The 13,152-nt window shown below is 37.3% G+C and overlaps 1 protein-coding gene across 4 annotated transcripts in view; it reads right to left on the bottom strand.

The window, feature by feature from the left end:
- The window catches only part of DST (dystonin), a 611,236-nt gene that overhangs the window by 161,311 nt on the left and 436,773 nt on the right, over positions 1-13,152 (bottom strand). For 3 of the 4 annotated variants that reach the window (XM_036768012.1, XM_036768013.1, XM_036768009.1), the window contains 3 exons: positions 12,997-13,085; positions 11,554-11,686; positions 431-583 (listed from right to left, as the gene is read on the bottom strand). In XM_036768012.1, coding sequence (XP_036623907.1) covers positions 431-583; positions 11,554-11,686; positions 12,997-13,085 — 375 coding nt within the window. Of the gene's footprint in view, positions 1-430; positions 584-1,607; positions 1,842-3,588; positions 3,736-3,895; positions 4,112-4,278; positions 4,429-4,838; positions 10,230-11,553; positions 11,687-12,996; positions 13,086-13,152 lie in introns of all 4 variants that reach the window. The other variant, XM_036768011.1, reaches the window with a different exon arrangement.

Here is a 13,152-nt window from a genome sequence, read left to right as displayed (position 1 = left end):
AGAACAGGAAAAGGGGTGATAAGATCAGAAACGTATACGCATCAGTCAAAGAAAAATCCTCAAGTCTCTCTCTGTTAGCAATCCGGATTCCAAATGGACCAAAATTTTACTTCATGGAATAGGTTATTTCCATATCATGCCTCTTCCTTGCGCTGACCTCGCAAGAAATTCACATCATATACCCAACCCCAGGCTAAATGTTCACAGATCCAATGAAAATCAATGCCTGAAAACAGGCCTCTAACCACTCAGACTGTCCCATGGCTCATCCAGTTTTCACTTCCCCCCTCTTCAAGACCTAAAACTAAAACAGCTGTTCAGCACCACTAACACATGCACAAGTCCCACCTTACTGCTTTGCAATTAATGGGACAGAGACCAACCATGTCAATGAGGCTACTACAGCTCAGGAAGTAAAGCCCGACTCTACCTCTTGTTTGGTTTGGTATAGCTTTAATTCATCCTTGCTATCTCCAATCACAGCAGCTTCTTGGTGACCAATCAACCGGTTTTCCGTCTGGGTGAGGAGATCACATATTCCCTGGAGCGTTTCCTTATACTCCTGCTGCCGTTCTGCCACAATCTACAGCAGAGCAGAACCAAAACTCGTTAAATGTGTAGTGACAAAAGTACAGACCAACAACCTCCTTCATAAAACACAGTCTTATAAGGTTCCTACAGAGAAGCTTTTAAAAGTATGCTGTAAACATGATAGCAGTGGAATACAGTTGGAGCAAGGTGAATATAGGAGTTATGGATACATCTCACATATGCTGTAAGTAAAGGAATCATGTTTGGATGGAATTGCCCAAAGAATACTGGCCATGCATATGTATGAGAGATGGAACTTCTGACCAACAGGAGGAAAACATCCAATTTTCTTAAGCTCTTGAAACCTGCGATACACACTATTAATTCTGCAAAAGGACATCAAAACAGAAGTTAGTTGTGACTTGGCTGTTAGCATATTTGGTAGAGAAAATGTTTGTGTGTTTTAAGCAAGAAGAGAAGGGACACCAAATGCAACATTTTGACTTCCTCACTCTCTGCAATTCCCTAGTTCAAAGTTCTTATTCATTCCTTTTTCCTTTCTCTATTACATAATTTCTATTGTGGCACTCTAGCACAAACTGGTGGCCGCCTTATATAACATTTAAGTATATAATTGATAAATATGGGGTTCTATTCCTTTCCTACTATATATAGGAAAAAATGTGTTCCATTTTTTAAAAGCCATGAAAAAGTATTCTCCAATTTCCTTAAAGAAATGTTGCCCAGTGATATGACAGACAATCATACTTCATATCTCTCAGTATACATAAAAAATTCCCACTCTTTCCAAAATGAACCATCTCAACTAGAGAAGGAAGTTTCTGGCATGCATGGAAAGTTATTGGCATATAAATCAATCCCAAATGTATTTATAGCATCATGAAGGCAAGCATCATATTTCAGATTATTTACAATGAACACTCATTTATAACCAATAGACCAGTGGCCTTCTAGCACTTCTTTCCTAATATTACATAATTCACTGATATCCACATTATAATGTCATACTAAGGACCTTAAAACAGAAAAGACAAACTCCACATAGAAAAGCAAACCTTCTGATCACTGAGATCTTGTTCTATATGCAAATGAGCCTCTAAAATTTCCATTTCAGCAGTTATTGATTCCTGTACATCATGAAAACATTTCTGAGTTGTATTTAAAAGCCTCAACAGCTGCTTGCTTTGGTTAGGAGAGAGATCTTGGGCATATTCAGAAATGAAGAATTGTACATCAAAGGCTGTAGTCTCCAGCTGAATTTTGCTATGACCAAGTTCTTTTAATGCAGTCTGTGAAGAGAGTAGTAAAAATTATCACCAAGAATGCAGGTCTGGATAAAGTACATTTTAATAATATCATGTTTATTAAATATTCCCTTCCTCATGATATTAGTTCCAGAAAAGTTAAGGGTGTTTACTAATTCCCATACTTTCTCTAAGTGGGATATTTCACCTAAGCTCTATAATGAGAAACATGATGTAAATAAAGAGATAGATGGAAAACATTCCCCTCCTAGTATTATGTTTGTTCTCTATTTGTTGAATTTAAGCTGTAAATACAAAAAGTAAAGGCCTTATTTCTCTATATTTAAAACACATAAAGGGCCCACACATGTTAAGCAATTATTCTTTTGCTAACAATAACATTTACTTAGTGTTTTGAGGCTTGAAAGTACCTTGCAGGCATTATATAATTTGTATAACATAATGGCAACACATGGTAGGGTGATATAGATGTTACTGTCCCTGTCTCAGAGATGAGCAAATGAAGACCTAGAGAATTTAAATGACTTGTTCACACCTTATGTCATACACATAGGCTTTGAACTGAGGTCTTCCAGCCTTCAAATCTAGTTCTCTATCCACTAAATCATGTCTGGTTGGTAACACATCAGCCATTTCAGTAATTAGCTGAGCCCACTGCATAAGAGGCCAGCGGTAGCAGAGACACAGCACCAAGATCTGAGTTCAAATCCTGCCTCACACATGTACCTGCTGTATGACCCCCGGGCAAGTTGCTTCACTCTGCCTCAGTTTCCCCACCTATAAAATGAGCTAGAAAAAAGGAAATGGCAAACCACTCCAATATCTTTGCCAAGAAAACCCCATATGGAGTCACAAAGGGTTGGGCACAACTGAAAAGACTCAGCAACAATGGACTGCTTAGGAAACAAGCAGGGGGAAGTTCAAAGGTAAGAAGTCAAAGGAAAGCTTTACCCCAAGGCCATAGTACAGTGTTGTCCTTCAATTAAAGATATGGTACAAAGTCTCTGAAATATATGTCTTCTGAACATGAAAATAAAAGTGTTTGTCCATGGACCATTATTGGTTCAAAAGATCATATGCCAAAAGACAGGTAATGAAGTTTTTGTCTCCTGAACCATAAAGTTCAAAAAAATTGTAAGAGAATATATGGGAGAGACAAAATATAGCAGAACTTAGGGCATTAGAGGATCCACTGCCTATGAAGCAACGGTGATTTTCCTTTGTAGCACCAGCTATGGTCAGGTTTTCTGTTTGTCTCAGTCAACAATTATTTATTACAAGTCTATGTGCTACAGAAACAATGGCAAAAATGAAGCTGTCCCTGCCCTCAAGAAACATACAAAGAACTGTGGGAAACATGACTGTCCTTCTCACCCTGCAAGTTCACTCAGTTTCGGTGGCTCCATTCTCTGATTGAGATTCTGCTCAGAACCTTTATTTTAAGGAACACTGTCCAGACCAGCCAAGTCTTCATAACTCTCCAGGCTCCACTGCTGACTCTCTGGACTTGGAGCCAGGAAGATAAATCCCATTTCATATATATCCTGACTGTGTCATTTTGAGTGAATTACTTAACGTCCCAGCGCTCCAATAAACTCCCTAAGACAATAAGTTGTAGGAAAAGGGCTGAACTGCATCAGTAGTGGGTATTTCTACATCTGGAAGTTCCCTATACCAAGGAAATCACATATCCAGCACCAATCCCTTAATTATCCTGTGAAATTTTGTAATTTTCAATTATATCTCATCATACTTATGAAGTGGCACTTGCCTTGAGCAATTCCAGGGTTTCCTTTACATTTTTCCTATCACCAGTGTCTGCCACAAGATCGTTCACAGTCCTTCTCCTCTCTGTAATCCAATCTGAAAACTTCTGAAGATTATGCAGAAATTTTTCATGGGAAGCTGTTAGTTTGGACTAGAAAATAAAATTTTTCATTTGTTACTAAAAATTCCAAATACTTTCATTTAAAATTCTCAGCCAAAAATTTTAAAAGGTATAAGAATTCAGTGTATTTAGGTATGAGGTATAATTCAAAGGTATGAGAATTCAATTAATAAAAAATATGAATGCCTACCATTTCAGAATCTATAGCTAATGTAATCTGTTTAGTTCTTTTTGAAGATAAATCATATAGGGACAACAAGGCAGTTTGCAGTTTCTTGTGGCTTATAATTAAGTCCTCAAGATGTTCTTTGGGAATATTGCTTGTTTGAGAATTCAGGAATTCTTCAGCCAACTTCATGTCCTTTCTTACAAGGGCAGAAAACGGAGCTAATCCCAATTCAAATGACTATAAAGAGAACATGGAAAGAACAAATTAATATGTTACAATGCCATACACATGCCGGTAATTTATTAACCTGAAATAAAAAAAAAAAGCTGCACAGAACACTGCTCATTCTCCAAAGCCACCTTTCATTTAATATCCTTCCTGAGCAGTCAGCACAAAATTCTTACCTCTAATTGCTGGAGCTGGTTTTTCAAAGTTTCTAGATTGTTATCAAGGGGCTGCTGGTTGTCCAAAGGAAGTTTCATGTCTTGAAGCATAGTCAAATATCCATGCATTTTTTCAGTGTGCTGCAAACACAGCTGTAATATACTAGGAAACTGAAAGTGAGTTTGGACATTTCTAAATCAATAGCTTTTCTCACAAATGAAAAATAGTAACAATCTGATTTGTACTATAAGTGGAAATTTTAGATCTTTATAGTATAATCCTCCCTGCATACACAGGATTTGAAGCAATCCTTAGAGATCAAAGTTTCTACTCTCTTCACCCCTTTACCAACCACCACCATTTACTGATGAGGGAAGTCGAGGCCTGGAGAATGCTGTGGTATGCCTAACACCACACAGATAATATGTAGAAAAGCAAGAGTCAAACTCAGGTTTGTTAACCCCAGGGCCAGTGTACTTTTCACTATAACACTGCCTTACCCGCGCCAAGTTGCAATATAGAACTGCTTTCAAAAGATTGATGCTTCAACATAAAATATTAGCAATGAAATGTTACTTACTTTTGCCAAGGGATCATTTCCAGAAGCAACTTCTTTTGGATCCAAAGTATATTCCAATTGATTTGGGGAAATATTGTGTAATGTCTCAAGTGGCTGCTCACTTTGGAAACCTATTTTGTGGCCCAATGATTCGCTTGGTGTTGATGCTATTACGTCAGTTTCTGGCATTTTTTCTGAGTTAAAGGAACAGTGGCCTTCTTTGATTTCAGGACTTTCATCAGGGCCATATATCTGTCCACCTTCAGTCTGAAAACTAGCAGGCAGATTTCTGTTCAAATCTCCAACAAGTTCTGATTTGGGGGAATGTTCATCAGCAAGGAGGATGTGGAAGATATTTTCAAGCTGTAATGGGAGAACTTTTGATGCAATATCATTTCTCTCTGACTCATTCTCATTCAGGGCTATTTCTTTCATCATTTCAAATGCCCCTGAAATCTTTTGGCTCTGTTTCAAAATGTCAAGGAGCAGTTCAGGACCAAGATTTACAGGCCAAAGGGGAGATGGATTTTCATGGATCTCTGGTTTTACTTCTGGAGAGTCAGTCATCTGTGAAACTGTACTGTAATCACTTGTTTTAGAGTCACTGAACTTATTGGATGATTTTTTTACCAAGTGTGTGAGGCCAACCATTTTAAGTAAGTTCTGCATTAAAACTTTCCTTTCTGAATAGGATGAAAATTCACCTTCTTCCCCAAAGAGTATATGGCCTTCTTTCAACCTGCTTTTTAAAATATCCTTCAAGTCATCAACTAAGAAATAAGATAATTCAGGAGTCTGGGGTTCTGTTGCACGTGATACTGGAGGCACAGTCTGTTCTTTCAGTGGCTGTTGTTCAGTGGCTTCTTTCTTATTATTCATTTCCAGGGAAGAGATTTCAATGCCAGAAACATCATTGGCCTTGTTTCTTAGCTCCGTTTCACACACAGGTGTCTCAAGTTCAGTCTGCATAGCAGCATTTTTACTTACATCGTCTAGGGTTCTAAGAGGCAAATCTGAAAATGTAAATGTCTCCTCTTCTGAAGTAACTTGAGTATTCAAAGATTCTTTTCCCAAGTCTGGTTGTTTAGTAGCAAGACTTAAAGCTATCTCATTCATACATGTATCTTCCGGTGTAACGCCTATCTTCTTTTCTCTGGCACCACTAACTCCTGATTGTAACTGTTTATCAGTTAAAATAGGGATGTGGGTATCTGAATTTAATTCAGCAAAGGGTTCTGTTTGTACATCATTCTCTATCATTTTACTTTCCCCAGTGGTACAGGAATCAATTTTGTCTGGGTTCAAGTTCTCATTTAATGTTATATGTTTTGCACATTTTTTCAAGTAAGAGAATAAATCCAGTTCTTCCTCAGGCTCACTGAGAAACTTGTCAGAATGGCCTTCAGGTTCCTTATTTGAATTTTCTACAGATATGATATCAATTCCACTGACCATCTTGGAAGAAGATAGGTCAAATATTTCTCCAAGGTTCTCCAAGTGAACAGGATTTTTATCTGTTAAGATTTGTAGATCCTTTGGTTCATTTGCAAGATCAGTACTTGCTTCCTTCACTTTCTCTGTCTGATTGTATTCTTCATTGCTTGTGATTTCTGGAAATAGGCAAGTACTTTCTCTAGGAAAACAGTTCAAATTTTTGTCGCATGCTCCCACACTTTTCTCAAGCAGCTTAACCTCGGATGGAATCGATATGTCCTCTTTTATAAGCATTTTCCTCTCACCATCTCTCTTCTGAATTTGATCATTTGTTTCATTTCTTTGGTGATCTTGATCACTGGAGTCTGTCATTATCCGTGGATGGTTTGTTTGGGAAGGTTTTTCTTCTACATCACCATCAGAACATCTGTTTTCAGTTGCACATGTCAAGCTCTCAGTATGATGACTTCCACCTTTCACTAGAAAAAGGGAGTCTGAACCTGGTTGCATTATCTTAGTCTCAGTGTCCCCTGAATCACTATTATCCATTTGAGAGATAGAATTGTTACCACTATTACATAAAACACTATCAGCACCAACACTTTTTCCCGATTCTTTATCATGAATGAGGGCCTGTAATGTAAGTTTGTTTTCTGCAGACTGTCCCTCAAGGTCCCTTTCAATATTAAGTTGACTTTCTCTGCTTTGACCAACAATCTCAGACATAGATTCTGGAAGGGTGACTCCTTTGGTAACTAAATCGGTTTCACTGGCTGATTCTAGCTGTAGAACATTAACACCAGGAAACTTCTGAGTTTCCTTGGTAGATTTTATCTTCATCATACTATTCCCAACAATTTCATCACTACCTTTCTTTTCATGTGAAGTAGCTGACACCTGTACATCCATGAGGCTTCCATCCTTATCCTGAGATGTAGACATTTCAAGCACCCTATCCCTATCACATTCAATCAGATCATTAATAGCAGATAGATGCTTCCTACGTCTATAACTGTCCTCCTTTTGCATGCACTGATCATTTTGATCATCAAATCTAACTTCGTGCCCAAATTCATCTTGTTCTCTTCTACCTACCAAATGTCCAGTTTCACCTGCTTCTGATGAAGCTTCGAAGTTCTCCTTTTTTTCTGTACTTTTTGAAGTTATTGTCCCAGGCACATCATCTTCAAAATTACTCGTGCTTTCCTCTTCTGATATAGTGTCCAGTAACCTGCCATTTGCCACCTCTACGTCAACAGAATGTGAGTTTAATCTCTGATCAGAATGTAATTCATTTGCTTTAGATATCTTGAAAAATTCTGGAAAAGACTGTGTTTCCTCTTTCATAGTTATCAGATCTGGTCTTTCCCCTTGGGTAACTATGTGGCTTTTGTTCCCCACTGAAATGCCAGCACAAACACATCCACGATGAGGGGTGTCATCTGCTTCACGCTGCAGCATATCAAAGTCTTCAGGTTCCAAACAATCATAATCGTCGTCTTCAAGAAGTAGAGAATCATGGTCATCGTCTTCCAACAATGGAGTACTATAAGAATCATCATCACTCTCTGTATCACTTTCCCTGTCCTCTAGCTGAGAGTCTTGATAATCTTTAGCCCTGTTAGTTCCCTCAGGCTGTTGGATTCCACAAGTATCAGGGGTATCAGCACTCTCAGTATCACTGCTCAGAGTTGAGTTGACAGAGCATTCTTCAAGCTCAGAGTCAGCCTCATGGCTTTTGGATTCTGTGTGAAAGTCAACCTCACTCTGATTCCCTAAATATTCTGAACTGTCAAAATTATCCCTCTGACACTGAAGTTGGGGAGCATTACAATCAACATTTAATGACTTAGATTCAGATGATCTTCTTGGCAAACTGATGCTACTATCTATATTGTCCAGAAGTCTACCTTGAAAACTCTCTTCAGTTTCTGGATCAAGTAATACAACTTCATCACTAAATGGCAAAGAAGAAACGAGGGATTTCTGAAAGCAGCTATCTGAAGTAAACACATTACAACTACTTCCCTGGTGGACTCCCATTTGATCTAAATGGAATAAGTGATTTCCACTTGAAGAATTTTCAAGGATACTGGGGTCCTTGATCCTGATATCTTGGTTGTCTGTTTCATCCAGAGCACAAAGTCTTCCACTGGTGGAGACTCCAATAAAATTTTTGGTTTTATCACTTGGAAAATCATTTGCAATATTTTCAGAATACATGCATTTATCTACATTGGCACTAGTTCCTACCTGATTTCCATCTTTGCAACTTTTAAATACATTTTCATAATCACTACTAAGCATTCCATTATCTGTCTTTCCAGGTTGTACTAAATCATTAATTCCTTCACTGACTGCACTTTGCCTATTCCGAAGAGTTATTCCATTTTCAGGCTCTTTGAAACAAGTCCCATCAAAACTACTTGGTGAGCAATCATCCTTCTTTTTATCTGCAGTACTATTAAATAAAAGATCCCCAAATTGTCTTAAATTTGTGCCAATCGATTCTTTTTTTGCTGACATTACACCAAATGCTGTGTTATCATTTTCCAATAACATACTGATAGCTTCATCCAAGTCTCCATCATATAGCAAAAGTCTTTCCCCTGTATTTGCATCCATATAGCTATTTATCATCAAATAAGACAGGAATAAATTCTGTGATTGTTCTAAGGTCTGAGTTTCCATATGCTCTCCTCCATCTGAAATATCTTCTTGCTGTGTATATTCATGGAATATGGTTGATGGTTGAAACTCACAAGAGGATAACCATCGTCTAGCAGTTTTGCAGGAAGTGTTCAGGTCTCCCACGTCAGGCATTTTATCAGGCAGTATGACACTTTTCAAAATAGATGCTGTATTATGATCTATAACACCTAACTGTGCAGCAGCATCCAGACCAATGACTTGGGAAGTCTCGGGAATATAAAGAGCAGCTATTTTTTGTCGGCCATTGAGTATTTTGTATGCCAATTCATTTGTAATCAGCTCTTGCTGCAATGAGGAAGATGCAGGAAATATTTCACCAGAATGAGGCCAAATGAGGCCAACAAAGCCCTTTTGTGCCTCTAGTATCAAAAGTGCACTACTAGACGATATTAAATTGCACTGGACTGCTTCATCTACTGTTAAGCGTTTGGGTGGATTTGAACTTATGATCCCACCTGTTTGCACCTGATGAGTGAGAACACAGTTAGCTGTACCTAAGTCAATTGCCCCTTCCTGCATGGCTTCCTCAATGGTCATTCTTTGCCCAGAAGCAGAATCAATCAAACCACCTGAAATAAGCTGTGCTCCTATCAGTCTAAACATGGTTTCACGATCTATGAGACCTTCATGAGCTGCCCTTAAAATACTGATCCTCCTTCCACATTTTAGTGTTATTCTACCTCCTTCTTGTGGTTTTATAGGGAGAAGTCGCATTCCAGTATTTTCATGCAGGATACTTCTTTGAACCATATCTACTAAGGAGACCTTCTCTGAAGTATTCGGATCAATAAGGTCTTTGTATATGCTTTGCCTTTCCAAGAGTTTAGAAAACAATGCTGAAGAAATCAAGTTTCTTTGAAAAGCCTTCTGTAAAGTCAGGCACTCTCCTGTGGATGGAATGATCAGAAACCCTGTAGAAAGCTGTATCTCAAGAATCCTGATGGCCATAGATTCTGAAATCATACCTTTGTCAAAAGCATCTAGAACTGGGATTGTTGTAGATGATACTGATGAAATAATTTCCTTAGCGTTACCTAGTTCCTCAAGTTGAAACAGAATCTGTCCATCAATAAGGCCATGATTTTCAGCCTCCCGAAGATCAAAACATTTTCTTAGCTCTGGTGAAATTAGACCAGACAGAATTAGCTGCGTCTCCAGCAACCTGATTCCAGTTTCATAATCAACAAGGCCTTTTAAAATTGAATGAAAGACTGAAAGGACTTCTCCAGTTGTTTGATCAATGGTACCTGCAATGACTTTATCCAGCTAAAAGGGAAATACAAAATGTCTAGTTTTAGTTGATTTCACGTAAGTAGGAATAATTTTTATGAAACTTGATTGGGTTTTTAATAATCCATTTCAACATAAAATCCTCTACTTACCAGGGCTGTAGCAATGTTGTGAATGTTAGGCAGCTCAAATGCACAAGTGATCTATGTCAGTGATCTATTCAACAGCACAGGATGTGATAAAAGCTTTAAAATCAACATGCATCTGTGAATTGAAAACTTATCTCTGTGTATATAAACAGGGTTAGTGAAGACAGTAGAGTAGATGATGACAGCGAGAAAACAGAATCTATACTTAGAAGGCAAGTCATGCTTTCTGCATCTTGGTCAGGTTAGATTGTATGAACACAGAAGAGACCAAACACCATGCTATTCATGTTTACAGCATACAACACTTCTACGTAGTCAAACAGGACCCCCCTCCAAAAAAAACCTGCAATTAATTTTTGTGGAGACCTTTCACAAGTTTGGAAAATGTCAATTAGAATGCAATGTTTAGTTTTACTGGACTTTTCTGTTTGGATGTGCCAAAATACGGCACTGAATTCCAAGTACAAATACTTAAGATGTGATTCAAATTTAAATATGTGAAATTTAAACCTGAATTTCCATATAAGAAGAGTTAATTCTCATTATTCAGCCTGAAAGTATTAAAATAATATTTCCATGGAAACTTTGGAAATAAATCCTAAAAGACACTCTTAGGTATTCTTAGAGAATCCCTTAAAAGCAAGAGTTCTTAACCTTTTTTGTGTTCTCACTCCCTTTGGAATTTCCGGCAAAGACTGTGGACCCATTCTTAGAATACATTTGAATGCCTAAAGTAAAATGCATAGGATTTCAAATGAAATCAATACATTGAAATAGTTATAAAAATTTTTATCTTTTAAGTTTGCAGACCCCAGGTTAATAACTTCTTCTATGAAGATTATAAACCCCAGACCACCATGGGTCATTACATAGTGTCATTTTTTAAAAATAATACAGAGCCTTATTTCATATTAGAATAGTTTTTAAAGACATGGAGTTAGAAAATGAATGCTTCTTATATCTTTCATCATGCAAGGCAGAGATTAAGACTTTACGAAAGTTGATGATCAGCATAGGTAAGATGCATTTGCTATATACCACTTTTGAAACCTGCAAGCACTTAATTGTACTTCCTTCAAGATTTTTATTACATACAAAATCCAGTGGAATTTGACCAATATTAACATTGTTTTCCACAACCATGCAATAAAACCAAGGAATTTGAAAAGGCAGTACAAAGTAAACTAATGAAAGTTTTCCTGTAATATTACCTTCTCTTCCACCTTTTCATCTCTTAGAATGTGTGATTCCTGAAGTTGCTTCAGAGAGTCACTGAACAAGTTGTAACCTTCTTGAAGAGATTTCACTTGTTTTTCCATTTCATTTCTTTCTTCATCAGTCAATCTAAGACAAGAGTATGGTTTTTAAAATAAATAAGAAATTTTTAAATAAAGGAATGATTTAAGTACATTTTTAAAACTTTTAAAATAAGAGTAACTTTTAAAAAATAGAAATAAAGACCAACTACTGAAAGGTGAAGAGGTAAATTTCTATAATCCTGTGACAATTTTAGGGACCTGTGATTTCACTGGTATAGGGAATTTCCAGGTAAGCAACTCCCTCTAAAATGCAAGTCAGCACCTCTGCAACTTAATACTCTTAGAGAATTGTCTATGGCGGCAGAAGGTTAAGTGACTTGCCCAGGGTCACATAGTCAGTATGAGTCAGTCAAGACTTGAACCTGGGTCTTCATGGCACCAAGGCCAGCTCTCTTTATCTTCTTTGTCACTATATTTCTCAGTATACTGTAAAATAACATTTCTTTAAATGAGCACACGCTCACAAAACAAATTACTATTTTCTTTCTAGGCTCACTAAATTGCCATAATCTATATACCATATAGAAAAATCAAAGACCATCCATAAAAAAGACTTTTAAGACTCAGTGTCAGCCTATAAGGGAGTTTAGGGTTGTCACAATATAAACTTTCACACACTGGGACCTCATTTGCACATGTACAATTTTTTTAAATGTACTCTGACCTATTAGAGGGTACGGAGAAATATCATTTATTAACCTCACTCTCAAAGAACATGACAACTAAAATACAAGAGGCAGAATAGTATAGTAGATAGGGTATTTGGATTTTAAATCAGGAAAACATGGGTTCAAATACCATGTCAGGATACTTACAGGCTATATCACCTTGGTCAAGTCACATGACTTCTGTGTGCTTCTCTTTAATATTAACAATAATAACATAGTTTTCCACAACCACGCAACAAAATTGAGGAATTTGAAGATAGTGCAAAGGAAACCAATAAGAACTTTTCTTTCACCTTTTCATCTCTTAGAATGTATTACATAACCATAAGACAAAGAAGTCACAAGGAGAGAGAATGTTACCTAGGAATCCTTGATCACCTGTAACTGTCCTGTGTCACTCAAAATTCCTACTTATCTCCCTTCTTCCCATATCATTATAGGGCTCTGCAAAAGTAGTTTTATGGGGGTTACTTTCCAGTCACTAGGAGTAGAAACCCCATATCACCATGCTACAAATAGCTCCAGCACAGACGTAAAGCTGGTGTACTTATCACAGCAGCAACTATCTTCTGACTTAGTAGCTCAGCTGTCCTCTCTTCTTTGCTATGCTAACCCCATTTTCCTTTACCTCAAATAATTATAAAGCAGCTAATAAAACCCAACATACTTATCACCATGTTTAGCGAGAAACAACTGTATGGTTTGAAGGGCTTCGGATAACTGCTCCTTCCTTGTGGCAATTTCCTCACTGGAAATCTGAAAGGGAAAAAAATACAATTAAGTCTTCCAGTCATTAATGACCAATAATGCATTTTTTCATTGC

This window comes from Trichosurus vulpecula, chromosome 7 (genome assembly GCF_011100635.1).
Source record: "Trichosurus vulpecula isolate mTriVul1 chromosome 7, mTriVul1.pri, whole genome shotgun sequence".
Lineage (NCBI taxonomy): Eukaryota > Metazoa > Chordata > Mammalia > Diprotodontia > Phalangeridae > Trichosurus > Trichosurus vulpecula.
The sequence above is the reverse complement of the archived record's forward strand: the minus strand, read 5'-3'. Positions and strand labels throughout refer to the sequence as shown.